Genomic DNA, 17,259 nt, shown 5'->3' on the forward strand with positions numbered 1-17,259 from the left:
TAAGACATTGTTTGTTTGTAAAAAACTTGAACACACACTTACTGCAAACCGCAAATACTACAGAATACTATGAAATATAACTATAGTAATATTATGAATGAAATTTTTCCCGAGCAAATGTATAAGGTAAAAATGTTGAGTAACTTTCAACTTGAAACACAATTTATTATGACATTTTATTACTATTATTTTTCGTAGAACATTTGCATTGTCATCACAACACACCGCAGAAATATCAAGCTGGTCACACTATTTAAATTAATATTATAAACCTTCATGTTTGGTTATGGGGAAGTTTGTTACTCTTTCACAGAAAAACTACTGAACAATGTTTTTTACCGAAACTACTTTACTTGAGACTATACTATGGTCACACAACCTGATTATTAGCAGTTAAATCCAATTTAAATGCCGTATTTTTCAATATTATTTACTCCTTCGTTCAAAACAACAAAATTATTTCAATATCCGAGTGGACTAGAAGGAGGATTATAATTTTGATCATATTTGTTCCTGAGTAACAAAAATTAATTAAAGTGACTGTCAAAACATTTTTTCCATAAAAACAAAGACATTTTACATAGCTTTTAATACAAAAAAAATAACTAAAGTGCATATTTTGTTCGCAAACACTACATCTATTCACCGCCAACGCCATCTATTGATATAAAAGTGCAAACTAAAATGAACTTCCAGTTTCCGTGAAAATTCCTACGTTATCGAGAAAAGTGATGAGATAATCACACTTTTATACTAACAAATAGTTATTTTAGATATTATTGAAAGATTTGGATTATTATTTTTTTATTAAAGTATGTTTTTATCAATAACCCGGTGATAGGAGCATTGAACTCTTCGCCGTTATAAAATAAAATCTTGTTTTCGTTTCTTTTCTAGAAATTACTATAGTTAAAATATTTAGAATGTCCTCTCATTATGTTAAAATATATAATTTATAGAAAAAAAGGGTTATCTGCAGTTCACACGGTAGATAACTAATTTCTTTGCCAACCGGCAGTAATTTCCGAAAGTGTTTATATTTTAACTAGCTTCTGCCAGCGGTTTCACCCGCATCCCGTGGGAACTACTTCCTGTACCGAGGTAAAAAGCCTATAGCCTTCCTCGATAAACCTCGGACCAGTAGTTCATGAGATTAGCGCGTTCAAACAAACAAACAAACTCTTCAGCTTTATAATATTAGTATAGATTATTATACCTGATAATTACGGTTATCTTGAGTCAAATATATTTAGGTAGGTATATAACTAACCTATTTGTTTTATCATTGTCTCCATGACAATTAGAGTAATATGTATAATCGAAATAATTAATTAAACTCACTATCTTAACAAAATAATATTATTTTAGTAACTTAGAAGCAAATTACTTAGTAACAGCCGCACGAGTCAGTAGGCCAGAGGTTAAGCAGCATCGACCGCGGTCAGTCCATGGATGGGTGACAAAGAGGGACTTTTTTGAAAAAAATAATTTGTAGATTTTTGACAACCACTACAAAAAAAGCAATAAGTCTATATTGAATGAAGTTAAGTACTGAAAAAAAAAAATTATACATTATAGGAAGCAGGAAAATGAAGAAACTAGTTTTTCAATAACAAAGTCTAAATAAATAACAGAAAAACTCTGAATGTTATGAAACGTTTCTCGGAATCTCGTGTTGTATTTGTATTTGTATTGAATACTCAACTAACTCACGTTAAAAACATACAATGTCAAGGCTAAATAATCTATACTGTATGTTTAAAATATTATTTATTATGTAACTAGCGGTTTTCCTCAGTTTTACCCACTTCCTTAAACTGAGACCTACCCCACACACTTGTAGACGCTGTTTTATACTTGTCATCGTCATCAAATCAGTTAAGCCGTTTAGTCTGACAAACACAATAAATATTCATAAAAGACATTGTTCATTGACCTTCATAAAATATTTCGATAGTGAGTCATCAAATCTCTTAAAATTAGAAAGTTCCCCGATTTTCCAAAAAACCGAAAATTTAATTTGACCATAATAATATTTCTAGCTACACTGAGTTTGTCAGGAAAAACCATACAAATATGCTTGGTATTACGTTATGTTTTTGCATTGATAACATTTTAATTAATTATTAATCACAAAAAGATAAACAAACGTACCTATGTTTCTGATTACTCATACTGACGAAAATAATTAAAAATTCAATAACACAAATATAGATAACCTTAGCCTGCAACAGAACCTCTTTGACCGATTGTAAATGTATGACGTGTCACGACTCACGCTTGACTGTTTCGCAATAGTTCCTTATTCGACGTAATAATTGTGAGTAATAGGGAACAATCTAGTATTGTTTACACAATCATTAAAAGTAAAGTCCGAACATGTACCTAGACTTATGTTTACCCCATTATGAGATTGATACTTGAAGATTAAAAATAATTTGTTTAATTATGTCTACGGCGTAGCAAGTTCGTAGCGCGTAGCCCCCAAAAGGACAAAACAGACAACTACGCATTATGACGATAAAATGCCATATTATCTTGTTTACGTATTGCAAACTAAAAATAAATGTAACAAAAACAAAGGTAACAAAGAAAGATTAAAGATAATCGTCAAAATAGAACAAAAACATTAACTCATGCTGACAATACAACACAAAACTTTATTACAACAACCGTCAAAATAATCGAAGCAATTAACAAATTCAAATTTACCCAACTACACTGTAATAGAAAAACGTTCAAAATCTTGTCTATTACTCTAAATTACGACACGTCATTGCCCAAAAGCGTACCGAGCGACTTATCGAATCAATCAAATAATTTCATGGAAAACTCAAAACGCGACAAACACATGACTCAATGAGCGAATTAGCTAAAAAATCGGACACATTGACTCAATACCGACTAAAGTTATTACACGGACACAGTCAGGTTACGTAAATAAACGAACACTAGCGCGAAGCACGCACACAGGCGCACGCTGACTCACACTCGCGCGTTGTGTCAGTGTGTGCGTGCTGCAGGCTGGGAGTCGCGCGACCCCACTACAAAATTTAGTCGCACTGTAGACTTCGCTCAGTACAGACCTGCCCAAGCGAGGAGTTACATAGCGCCATACGCAGTGGATATTTCGTCATAACAACATTTGTGATAGTGAAAAATCATTCAGGACGTGAAAAGTGGGAGTGAAACATTTTCCTAATATTGAATATTATTTACTGTTTTGAAAACTAACTGTGAACGGAAAGAACGTTGTGAATTTACTGTTTTGTGGATTATGATACATCGTACCCACAATTTGGATAATTCCGGATAAGGAGTGCAAAAACACCGCAAATATTTTTGTAAGTATCTCTATTGTTTTTTGATATTGTGTTTAGCAGGTTTTAGCAAAAACTGAATGTCGGATAATATTTTAAACTTTTCGAAAAAAATTACAAGTCCTTTTAAATTCCAATTTCCCATTTCCTATTTTGTTTTCCAACTACCTCCAAATTCAGAACTCCCAAATGTACCACAAATTAAAAAAGCGCGAAATAAAATTACAAGTAAAAATTTTCAGAAAATAACACAAAATCGTTATCGAGGGAAACAAACAAAATAAATATGTAAATGAAAACAAACAACATTTTCCGGCCTGAAAAAGAAAGTTTTCATCAAATGCGCATTTCAAACAGCCATTTGGAATATGATTCAAAAACCGTTCCTTTTTTGAAATTAGAACAGAATTCTGGAAATATTAGCTAAAATTTGAAATTCGAAGTGAGTTAAAATTCGAACACGGAATTTAATAGAATTCAAAGTTGGCACATAGAATTCGAATCTGGCAGTTAGAATTTTTTCCTCTTTCCTCTTGAAGTCATTGACTTGTGTACAAATCTGTTTACTCGTCTGCTAAGATTCGTGCCAAAACGGTTGTGTTAATCATTTTATTTGTTCAATACTTACGTTCTTGAAGATTCTCAATGACGGGCCAAACGTTTCACCTTGTTTTCATTCTTTTGTTTGCGTTTGTGCTTCCTCGGTAATGTTTTCGTCTTAATCTACGTATACATTGTTTTTAACGATTGTTTACGTGCCCTATCCTGTGGGCTTGTGATCTAGAAATTATTTATCTGATAAATGCGTTTAATTGCTGCGTCATTGGAAAAAATATATTTTTTTAGTTTTTTTTTTTTTGTATTTTTTTCTGGAAATTTCGTAAGTGTTTACAAAATTTATAAGTACGATTAATGCATGTTTTTAATTGCGGTATTGCGTTGGTTGTGTTGTAAGCTGCGGCTGGCACGGTTCTGTCGTAAGCTATTGTGTGGCGCTTACACAAGTGGTTCAAGGTTCCAATCCGGTGTGCATTTGCCGCGGATGTACGGAAACTAGTTTTTTTTGTGATGTTTGTTTTTATTAAATTAGTAGGTATGTGATTTTTTTAGATGGACTTATATTTTTACTTAAAAAAAAATAGTAGTTAGAAATAATATTTAAATCACTTTATTTTTCAGTGCAGTAAAATATTAAATTAATTCTAATCAACACAATTTTAATCATCTAAAAAATACAAAATGCAAAAATAGAAATTCAACAAGCAATAAAGTGCAGTTAAATCTGTAACAACAGCCCACATAATATTTTTTCTCGTTAAAAACCAAGCTTACAAACAACCATAGTACCTATACCTTCTACATCAAACCTTTACATTTTTAAAATCAAAACACGACCACCAACATACAAACTCGACTCATACCATAAACTACACATGTAGCTATTCCCACCCTCACAAACACATTTCCCTGCCACCTGTTCACTAGACATGCAGTACTAGTGCACCAATCGATCGCCACTAAAGGTCGCCAAACGTGACGTAACAGGGTGTCTATTGCGCAATAATCCGCAACAAAACGCCACACAACGCGTATTAACATTCACGACCATAAAACGAACGAGCCCACCAAAAACCCGCGAGTTCAACGAACCCACTGACAGATGTCAAACACAAAATTCTGTATTTTTCTTTTACATGACAGCTATCGAAGGTTGAATATGTTTTTGCTTTAGCTTTGTCTACAGTTTACAAAACTTCCGTAGAATGTTACTGAAACGTATAAAGCTGTAACTTATTGAACACAAAGGCGTAACTAACAGGCAAATAGATTTATCACGAAATGCATTAAAGGCATATGATGTAATACGGAACTCGCTGCAAGGTTGTACGGAAAGCAATATAAAAGGCCACAGCGTTTATTTAATCACACATCGGCATGAAATTATCTATATCCGAAAACAATTGAGTCATTCGAAATTGCGTATGAAAGATAAGTACACATTCCGACATTACTGAAGACCGTCACCTAATTAGCCGAAATGCTTTATAAATATTGGAATAAGATAAAGAAAACTCCAGCCAGGGTTACAAAACTTATAAATGTATGACATTGGGACATAACCCTCGACATGTTTGCCTGGATTATGCTTTTTACACAACGCACGGGTTACGTAAGTGAGTTTTTTTCACGCGCAATAACAAGAACGATAATTTCATCGGCGCGAGGACAGGCAAAGATAACTTGACCTATTTTTTTTATCTCGTACACTGCGTAACTGTAACCCACTTAGTGATGGACACGTGAGTGTATACGACCAATTGCGACGAAGTGGACCAGTGACGTGCAGCGTGGACACTCGCTCCCAAATATGAGTGATTGATGACTCCAACGCTAAGACGCGACACACGCCGGAAACTGGATCAAATCCTCCAAATTCCCAATGCATTTGTAATATTTTTTGTTGTTATTTTACCGGGTATTCCCTATGAGTCATGTATGATAATTACTGTCGATATTACGCCTGACCAATGCCGATAATACACCCGAACATTATCATTCGTCGCCTGACCTTACCGCACGGAGCACAACATGGCTCCTTAAACAATACTTCCGCGAAGGTTTGTTATGTAACACCAACCGCTATGTTCGACGAATCTAGCACAAGGAAATAGGTTAAGTTATTCTTAATAATCTAGCAATTAGCAGGTATGGAGCAAGGACAAATAACTAGGTCTCTTTGTTATAAAAACTGATTCACTTCAAACAATTGTTATCAATCCTTATCTTTTATTTAAAAAGACAATTTCTACCGGAAAAGCGGAAAGGCCTTGGCACGTTTATAAATCGGAGTTACGAAATGTAACCTTGACACCAAACCATTATCGTGAGTCGACCGATAGAGGCCGCATGTGCCGAAATAGCACTCCCGCCTTTAATTAGGTCTTACGCGCGAAAAATCGGTCAAGTATACATAAATTTTCTTGTAAAATGTTTGAATTGTATCCAGAAGACGCGACCTCGCCTGTAAGTCAAAATAACTTAAAGGATCCGCCAGTAGACTGCTTCTAAGACATAACAAATGACTCGGCGAGTACCAAGTTTTCAAAACATTCACATCTTGACATAATTCATAACCACAGACAATGAGCCATTGGCGCCAACGGCAACGTCATGCACATTATGCAACAGTTTTCTATTTCTTGTTAGTTTTTCACTAACACTTGCTCCGGGAAATCATAACAGTATTATTAACCTTATTCGATGGCCAACGATTCATTTACCTAATAAAAAATATGCCATCGTAGTCGCAGTGATAATCTTAATTGTGCAATTGCACAGCAATAATTCTGTTAAAAATATTTCTATCAATTAATGGTTGGCGGTAACCGTCAAATCAAACATGGCCGCCGTCCCACTTTTCCCGCGCAATAAACGGCAAGCGCGTGGAAAGTTACCGCTGTACTACTTTCTCTACTTTTTCCAAGATGGCGGCGATTATACATATTATTTAAAGTAAGGTCAAGAGAACAGTTATTTATTTGCAACCCGTCACGAATGCTACAACAAATTAAACTTGACATTGCAACGATTTATTGCGAGTTTTCGCATGATTTTATTGTAATGGCAGCGGTTCAAAGTTCTTAGTACAGTTGACATTGACTTTGCTAGTCATCAGACTACAAAATGTAGTTCCTCTGCAAGCGGGAGGGATTTTCCGCGCCAAATCATACGATTTAACGAACAAAAAAACAAATAACCGCGTTATTCATCAAAACAATAGCCCCACTGTCAAAGCCAAGGGCACCACCATTAAAGGCAATTAATAATTAAATTTCACGTTCTTCGATCACGTTGCAGTTTATATAACTATGTAGAGAGGAGCAAACGTGCTTGGGTCGGTTCGTTGCGCAACACAACGTGAGGTTCAAGTACAGTCGCCACACGTGCTCACGGCCGCGTGACCTAACGCGCTTTGGCACGTGTGACTCAGGTAGGACAATCACGTCGTAAGGTCACCAGCACAGGGCTGCCTGAACTTTGACATGGAACTCCAAATCACTGATAAAAACCTGCTATCAGAATCCGGTGAACTGAAATATTAGGAGGCCGATAAGCAAAGATAACTGTTCACGTCATGTGAACAACAAATACTGAGTTATGTTAGACGATTAGCGAGATTTATTTAGATTCAGTTTTACATTTCAAGTTGAAATTCCGGTAACAAAATCGGAAAATTATTTAAGTCATTCGTTAAGCAACAAAGACAAACATTAACATTAATTAGATTCAATTAATAGAAAATAACAACAGACATTTCCATTAACAGCACGAGACGCGTCTATTTCTAATTCATATGGCCGTTCTAATGACATAATCATAGACAACCTCGTGTCCTGGCACGTGTCTAGTCTATGACGCTAATGTTAGTGTGTGCAGCCATTTGCATCATTATGCAATTATTCGCAGAATTTAACAGGAACAAAATACTATATTATTTTATAATTATATGTATTAGTATTGTGTAATACTTTAAATATGGACAATGTAAATAAATTAGTATCAGTGTTTGTGCAATAGAACTTTGTACAATGAGTCAGTGCGACACCTCATCTCATTATGAAACGCAACTGATAACTGAGTTATAGGAAACGTTTTAGACGTTTTATTGCAAACACGTGAACAAATTCAATATTTATGATAATTTATGCGAACACTTGAGCGAACGAAATTGCGTCTTTTTGTAATATTAATTAAAACATGAGTTCAGGAAAACGTGGCCAAATATTGGTATCTTAAACAGCCGTAACCTTTTCAATGCCAGACGCGCCAACCATATAACTATGTTAAGTAGCTGATCAAAAAACAATATAAACTAAACTATACAGTGCACACGTGACGAACAAACTGACGCTTTTAGAACAACATAAAAGCTATTTTTATTTTATAAATGGAGTATTTACACGTGTGAGTGCGATCGGCTCCCTCGACCTACAACACGTGCGATATTGCGTAGGTCCAGCCCTAGATAGAAAAAAACGTTAACACAATTCGAATGTAGGTGTAGGTAGATAATATTAATGACGTTTGCAATTAACGAAACATTATACCAACTCGTTTTACGAACATAATCAACATTCCGATTCCCGTTACGGCATAAGTAACCAAACATACTTCGATGCCGAATAGTTCCCATGACTAGAGCTACATTTGATAACCGTTACACAATACGTTTACAACTATCAAAGCGGGTTTTGACAATCGACAGTTATTGCTAATCAAGTACTTTCTCGCGGTTACCGCTATCCGAAAACTGGGACCGTACGGTATTACCGAAAACGGTTTTTATGCTCATCACCGCTGTCTAAAACCCGTAATACTGTTATGAAACTACTATTAGTGTGTCGTCATCATTTTAGCGGTTTTTTTAGTTCGACGGTTTTGGTAATCTGATGAGTTGTTTGCAGTTGAAGTGGTAATTGGCCTGTCAAGAATGTTAATTTTTAGTTTGATATTATCTTTGCTGCTTAGTCAAAGTGTAGGTCGTAAAATTCATAATTAAATGGCCACGCCAACACAAGCTAGATAGAACGTGATATAAACAAATTTCCTCATTAAAAAGTAACGACAAAAAGTTAACAATGCATATATTTTTATATCCAATGCTAAATAGTAACAGTTCGTTTGGAAACGGTGTTTAACTGTCTGTGCTCCGCCAAGCGTCAACGATATAACGGACGGCAACATTTTTCTGTTAATCTCTTTGCAAATGGAGCAAAAACATTATAATTTACTGTATAACAAAATACCTCCATATACCCACCAATTTGCAACAAAAGAAGAAACATAAATTCCTAATTCGAATTTAAAAAGGTCAACCGTGTTCCGACCACAGATTACAACTAGGTGTATTTGTTTTAACGACCACATTACCAATAAAGTACCGTAATATAGTTATGACGAAACATTTCCATGTGTTACGATCACGAATACTGTTTTAAATTAACACCTAATAAAAAGTGGGCGTTCCAAACGGGCCAGCCGACAAAAAATATTTGAATAGTTATATGTAACTGTACAATATAGTAATATTGAAGTAACGGAACACACATACATCTTTTATTCATACGAATGTGTAACACATACCGCACCGATTACATATTTGTTTGAAATAAAGTCTCGTTTTCGGAATGACCTTAATCCAGTTTAATTAAGCTCAACAAAGATCCCACTGTCATTTTTCAATAACAATGTAGGTATATCAATTAAAGTTGGCGTGATTATTTGAACAGTTAGACGGAATAACGGAGCGCTGGCGCATCTGGGCCGACCTACTGACACCGATCTTGACGTGTCGTGAAACGGAACGTATCAATAACACAATCAGACTTTTTAGCAACCATGGTTGATGAAACAACTCATGTCACTTAAATTGTTAATATAATTTGACGTTTTGGTACTTATATCGAATGCACCAACGCAGACGTGTCAAAAAATAAGTTACCGAGCAGCCGGATGACAGTTCGAAATTTGAATTTCTGTAGGAGTAAATCGGTCAGCATTCGAAATTCAAATTCTCGATTTGTGTCCTAATAACGAGACCACGTTTTGACATATTTTTATTTAAAAAGTCAAATATAAACTTTAGAAAATGTAGATTTTCTTATAAAATGTCTCACATATTTCTTGAGTTCTGACCACGTGTTATCAAACGTGATCGACATTTTTTTCCATGCACAACCCAATGCAACTCTCATTGTTTTAAAATCATTTCAAAAAACAATCAAACTAAGTTGCCACAATAGGCACTTACAAATGATCCTTACCATTGTTAGTTTCGGATAATAAACGTGATAACAATGTGTACTGGTACATTTTTTTACACTTCCTGTGTTATTCGCACATAATTGATCGATAAAATCGAATAATGTCAGCGATTTATGTAAATCGATTGTCCTATCGAGAATAGTCGGGCGTTACATAAAGGTGAACGACATTGTACCGAGTGATGGTCCGGGCACATCACGCGCTCACTAATTGTGCTAAATATAACCCACGTTAGAATCAACGTGATTCTTACGAAATCTAAATATTATTGTTCACTTAACCCTAGTCAATGAAATTTATTAACTCCGTCACGTGTTTTAAGCATGGTAAGCTTATTTCGAAATACTAGCTTGATCTAAATTCGTCTTCATAAAAAGGGTTGAATCACTCTTGGTGTTTCTTATTCTCGCAATTTACTCGTGTAATCATCAACCGTCTTCAACTTTTAAAAGTGTTCTGAAATCATTCTATTTTTAAATATTCGTTGAAACGTTACTAAGTTACAGCAAAACTGAACGTTTGGCAATAGGAAGTGAGTTTTGTAACGGAAGAAATCCGGTGTAACCTTAAAATTGGATTTGTAACATTGTAACACGCTAAAATTAAGAAACACGACTTATTAATGAGTTTGGCTAACATGAAGGGAGTAAAAAGCGTTGAATGTGGCAACATTATTTCACAAAGGTGATCCACGTGCAACAACAGCGCAGCGGCGGGATCTTGCGACATTCAGTTTTTGCAACCAACCGATTTTGTAACAGCTACATTATTTAGACAACTGCAACGGTTAGCGAATTTTTTTACAAACTGTAACTAACGTAACCTTCTGCTTGTTTCAGAACCACAGTGATAATTCGTGCGGACCCATCGACGTCCGCCGAAACATGGTTGCCGAGTTCATCCTGAGTCAGCAGCAGCTGCTGAGTGGAGCGGGGGGCGGAGCCCTAGGCCCCGTACCGCCGCCCTCCCGTGCCCCGCCGCCTCCCCGCGGCCGCCACTCTGTGTCCCCACACTTCCCGATGGACCAGAGCCAAGGCCCCGTGGGTAGCCCTGGCGACCCAAATGACTACTCTCCCTTCGAGTTCAACAAGCGCAAAGAGTTCTTCGGTCAGCGCAAACAGAGGGAGTTCATCCCCGACAGCAAGAAAGACGATGGTTACTGGGACCGTCGCAGGAGAAACAACGAAGCCGCCAAACGCTCTCGCGAAAAGAGGCGCTTCAATGACATGGTACTTGAACAACGCGTCGTCGAGCTCTCCAAGGAAAACCACGTACTCAAAGCACAGCTCGATGCGATAAAAGAAAAATACGGAATATGTGGCGAAACTTTGATAAGCATAGACCAGGTGTTGGCAACTCTCCCCACTTGCGACCAGGTCCTCTGCGTCACAAAGAGGAGTAAGTTGACCACCAACACCCTGTTCCCCGCGCCGCCGCCGCCACCCCCGGCGCCGCCCGCGTCGCCGCCGTCGCCGCCGCCTCAGCGCCAGCCCGAGCCCTACCAGGAGAGGCTACCGGCCCCCGAGGCGTACTACCCGCACCCCGCACACTACGAGCCCCCCGGCTCCGTGCTCAACCTGTCCAGATCTCGCCGCGTGCCCTCCCCCTACGAGCTGTCCTCCCTCTCAGGCTCAGGGGACGAGACCGCCGAACAGTACGCGCCCGAAAACAACGGGCTGCCGCTCAAACTTCGCCATAAATCCCATCTCGGCGACAAGGACGTCGCCAGCGCCCTGCTCTCCCTCCAGCACATAAAGCAGGAGCCCGGCCCCCGCTCGTCACCCTCGTGGGACGGGGAAGGCTCGAGTGACGAGCGAGACTCCGGGATCTCGATCGGCGCGGAGTTCAGGCCGCAGCGGCCCGAGGACCGGCTGGCGGCCGAGGAGGAGGACGCGCACCTAAAGGCGGAGCTGGCGCGGCTGGCCACGGAGGTGGCCACGCTCAAGAACATGATGCACCAGAACAAGGCACGCGCGCACGAGCACTGAGCTGCCGCCGCCTGCGCCTGGACCGCGCAGCCGCCCCCTCCCGCCGCGCCGCGCCGCGCCCCGCCTCCCACTCGCTCGTACAAACTGTCTCCCCTCCCCAGTAGAAGAGTTACCACGTTGTAAAGAGATGAATATTATATTTGTATGATATGTGCAGCTGTAAGCGGCTAAGCCGCGACGCCTATTTGTAATCCTTCCTAGTAGTTGTATGTCGTGGTCGGTGTGTAGTCTGTACTCGTGTAGGGTAGGCAGAAGTAGTGGCAGGTCGTCGTAGACGCGCCTCCTGGACCCTTTCATATGAAAATGAGACTAATTATGTTCGGTTTACAGACTTTTCGAACAGATAAAACGTGTCTACTCAGTGATAGGATATAAAAAATGCATTTTTAGTGATGAGCTATGTATGTATATGTAATTAAGTTAAAGAAGTAGATCTGTTTCATCTTTTCGAAGACTCGATAGTGAAAAATCGATGGCTAAAGACTATGTTCTTATAAGTAGTTCGTAAGTTATGATCTAAGTAAATTTAAATCCAACTTAGATGGTTATTTATAAAAATTAATGTATATTTCTCATTTCGGATTGCCCCGTTAAGTTTTGAACCAAAAAGATGATAGGTCCTCTGGTTAACTGATGAGAAATCGCAAATAATTTGTAAGAAATAGATTCTACATTAAAGTCTATAATAACAGATGTAATTGATTAAAATCAAAATTAAGAATACCAGTGCCTTTGACAATCACACCTACATTTATAAATAGCTAACTACCTAAAGGAATATTTTTGTACACTTTTAACTAAAAAAGAAAATGGCGATTTCATGTTTCGGCAACCAACGGTCGCTACTACGGGTGCGGTAGTCACAACAACTCGACAGGCAATTGTTTCCTATCGACAACTGAATAGAGTGCGTAGCATTTGACGTATTTGTTCGAGAAAAGACTGAGTTGTTGTGAGTAGCAAGCCCATGGTAGGACGCAAGAATAAATTTTGAAATGTATCGAATCCTAAGAAAGCTAGTTGGCAAGTATTCAGTAATATTGTAAGTTTAACTCCTAGTATTGCTCTAAAGGGCATGTGATAGGACTGAGAGGAGGTATACTAAGTATTTATTTATTATTCGGACCGAGAAAGAGGATTTTACAATTTATTATCTTTGTATAAGAAACTCTATACGATATAAATAAATTGTGTACATTACAATTAACTTAATGAATTTTATTTCATCATTTACCTTACCCATATCCTATTTTCTAAACAAGCAAAAGGCTTTCAAGCAAATACACAAACACATACATATTTTGTCAATATTTCAATGATTGACAACATAATAATTAACACACATGGTGAATTACATAACTACAAACATACCCTCATCTGCCAGCCTGACTTCTACGGTCTAACTCCTGAACTACAAATGGCTAAGTATTGGTAACTAAGTAAGTATAATTAGTTATGGAAAAAGAAGGTTTATACTATAGTTCGGCCATTCAGAGAATGCGTTCCTGACACGTCGCGATTGAACTGACGACGTAACTTTGCAATGGCGTTGCAGTTACGATAAAAATATTTTTGCTGGTTGTTTACCGTTTTAACAATTGAGGAGCATTAAAACAACATTATTATATCAATAATCAATGAATGTAGTTACGTCGTCAGTTCAATCGCGACGTGTCAGGAACGCATTCTCTGAATGGCCGAACTATAGAAATATATCTTTATATATCTTTTATATATCTTTATATATCTTTTATTGACTTGACGAAGCTAAATGAGCTAATGTATCTTAGCCCCAATGGGGTAAGAAATCCTAACCCCGATGCATAAGCTCTATTCTATCTTCTGGGTATCACGAACAGTTTTCAACTACAAAAACTACATCAAAATAGGTTCATCCATTTAAAGAAATACGGTGCCACATAGTGACAGGCATAAAATACTAAAATCTCTTTTACTTATATAACTGGTATACAATGTACCTAAAAGATATTTAAAAATAACACTATAATCAAATTAAATCCACCTGTTAAGTTAACCTAGTTTCGAAAAACAATAAGTCAGTAAAATTGATCTCGACTATAAGAGATCGCTGATTAAGACTGAACTGCATTTCGTATCAAATTGTGCAATGTGCACGTTTGCTCAATACTCGTGTAATTATAAAAAATGCATAGTCTAAACTTGAATACAGACAGTGTAGGAAATTATATTTCATACTAGACAATTCCCCCGGTTTTACCTGCATATATTTGGGATCGGCGTAACGTCTCTTCTTATCTGACATCATCTTACAAGGAGCAACTGCCTATCTGATCTCCTAGGCCCTTTACCTGGGCAACCCAATACCCCTTGGTTGGTTATCAGACTTACTGGCTTCTGACTACCTTAACGAACCTGCCGAAGAAGTTCAATTAAAGCCGTAGCACCCACTACTTATACGCCCAAAAAGACCGCAATAGGTACTCAATAACCCCGGAAAAAACAAGAACCACAAAATCAGTTTAAATCAACCATAATAGTTACCGGAAACAACCATTACAGTTATTATCTGAACCATGTAACATAACTAATAACAAAGGATCGATGTATTCGTCATCATATGACGTCAGTTTATAATTGAATTTTCTTAGTAAAGATAAAAATAAATGGAGCGATGCGGTTATTATGAACGCAGGTATTTAATAGTATATAGTGGTTATGGGATGATACGCATGCAACAAAGTGTGTGCTAAGTATGAATGTAGATGGATGGAGAGGAAGAGGAAGACCTAAGAAAAGATGGATGGATTGCCTGAAAGATGATATGAATAGGAAGGGAGTGAGTGTCAGTATGACGAGTGACAGGGGAAAATGGAAGAAAATGACATATTGCGCCGACCCCAAGTAATATTTGGGAACAGGGCAGGAGAAAGAAGAAGAAGTGGTTATATGGTGCAAATTGCACTTAGGTTTTTTTGGTGCATCGTACTGAGACCCAAATTATCTGAGTACGTGTAGAAAAAACGGTAATGTTTTGATGACTATGTGTAGTCCCATATAAATTGTAACGTAGCTACTATATTGTTGACCCAATTTTAATAAATGCCATAGCAAAATCACCATTATGGTCTGGATAATGTAGGCAGGAAAATACGGTTAACCCAGATTGAATTGTAATCTGCTATTACATAAGGTACCTACATTAAAAGTAAAATAAGTTTTCGGCGTTTCAAATGCCCAATGGCGTTAAAAAAAAATAAAAAAACTCTCCGTCATCCTCCGAGCCTTTTTCCCAACTAGTTGGGGTCGGCTTCTAGTCTAACCGGATTCAGATGAATACCAGTGCTTTACAAGAAGCGACTGCCTATCTGACCTCCTCAACCCAGTTACCCGGGCAACCCAATACCCCTTGGTTAGACTGGTGTCAGACTTACTGGCTTCTGACTACCCGTAACGACTGCCAAGGATGTTCAATGACAGCCGGGACCTACAGTTTAACGTGCCATCCGAAACACAGTCATTGGTGTCTAAGATATACTTAGAAAGTACATACAAACTTAGAAAAGTTGCATTGGTACTTGCCTGACCTGGAATCGAACCCGCGCCCTCACACTTGAGAGATTGGTTATTTACCCACTAGGCCACCACGACTTAAAAAACACTCCGTATGTATTAAAAATGAAAATTACCAACAAGTTCTGTGACACAAACCTTCATCTACTTACACGGTGTTAATTACCAACAATTAGTGGATGTTATCTGTGAGAACACCACAGTAACCTGCTTGCCTCTTTGCAACCAGCGCGTGAAGGCAGCCTGATGCCATCAATAGAATAGGAGTATGAACACAACATGAAGTTTCTTGCCGGCTCTTCTCCATGAGAATAACTCTTTGGAACCGTACAACTAGTGTGACGTTTCATAGGAGTCTGCAAAGGCCTTTCCCTATCCCTACTATAATATTATAAATGCGAAAGGAACTCTGTCTGTCTGTCTGTTACGCTTTCACGTCTAAACCACTGAACTGATTTTAATACAATTTGATACAGAGATAGAGTTGACCTTGAGAAAGAACATAGAATAGTTTTTATCCCGGACTTTTGAAGAGTTCTCTTGGAAACGCGATATAACCGAACTCTACGCGGGCGAAGCCGCGGGCGGAAGCTAGTTTGAAATAAAAACATTTGCTAATCGCTTTGGTAACCCGTGACTTGCGAGTGCAGGATTTGCTTGTCCGAAGTTAGCTACAAAAGTATGTTACTTCTGCGTCCATAATTACGACAACCATTTTATATTTTCCACCTTACATTAAGTAATATGAATAGTTAAAATGTTATATTCGGATGCAGATGTGATAATTAATATTATACGAGATATTAAATACCAGTTCAAAAAGTTATACATATACTTATTGATAAAGGGACGCGGGTCACTACTAGACGCTAAAAATTATAATAAATAAATTCAATCTTAAACGATTACCTCAAGAATATTATGCTAGATTGTTCTCACACTAGGTATATTTTACCTATGTAATAATAATAAAACATTAGCCCAGTGATGTAAGTTTGTTTTGTCTACATTTCTTCACAAATGATTGCCTACTTCAGATTGAACACAAGGCCTAAGATGTGTAATCATCGCGTTTGTGTGAGCAAATGTTATAACGAGAACAATTTTATATTTGTTGCAATTACTCAAAAGTTACTCGTTTATTCACATGGAAATATTTAAATAGACTGAAATTTTTTTTTTTCGTGTTATGTCGTTTTAGGGTTTTCTGGTCAAATCTTAGTTTTATAATAAAGTGTAGTCAGGAAAACTAGGGGGAGATTTTTTTCTACCAAACTAAACTAAACCAAAGTGTGTAACTTCTCTGGAAGACGACCCCAATATAGATGGAAAAAAGGCTCGAGAGATGATGATGTAACCTCTCGGAAAAAGACTTTCACATTTTTATAATTTTAGCAAGCCTCTCTAAGTTTTTTTCTGGATGAGCCACCGCAAACATTTCAATATAACATTCATTCTAATTGAAACAGACTGTAAACACTAGTTTCGAACACTCTAAATATGTCACCTCTGTCTAGAAACTTGAATTATGCTCGTAAACAAAAATATAAAAAACTATTCACGCAAGAATACAA

The 17,259-nt window shown here is 37.5% G+C and overlaps 1 protein-coding gene across 1 annotated transcript; it reads left to right on the plus strand.

The window, feature by feature from the left end:
- Nucleotides 1-3,047: 3,047 nt before the first annotated feature.
- LOC124642660 (WASH complex subunit 3) lies at nt 3,048-13,340 on the plus strand. The gene is made up of 2 exons (XM_047181247.1): nt 3,048-3,344; nt 10,985-13,340. Exon 2 carries the CDS (start codon nt 11,030-11,032, stop codon nt 12,131-12,133), a length of 1,104 nt encoding a protein of 367 aa, XP_047037203.1. The 5' UTR covers nt 3,048-3,344; nt 10,985-11,029; the 3' UTR covers nt 12,134-13,340.
- The last annotated feature ends 3,919 nt before the right edge of the window (nt 13,341-17,259 follow it).

Source organism: Helicoverpa zea, chromosome 25 (assembly GCF_022581195.2).
Source record: "Helicoverpa zea isolate HzStark_Cry1AcR chromosome 25, ilHelZeax1.1, whole genome shotgun sequence".
Taxonomy (NCBI): domain Eukaryota; kingdom Metazoa; phylum Arthropoda; class Insecta; order Lepidoptera; family Noctuidae; genus Helicoverpa; species Helicoverpa zea.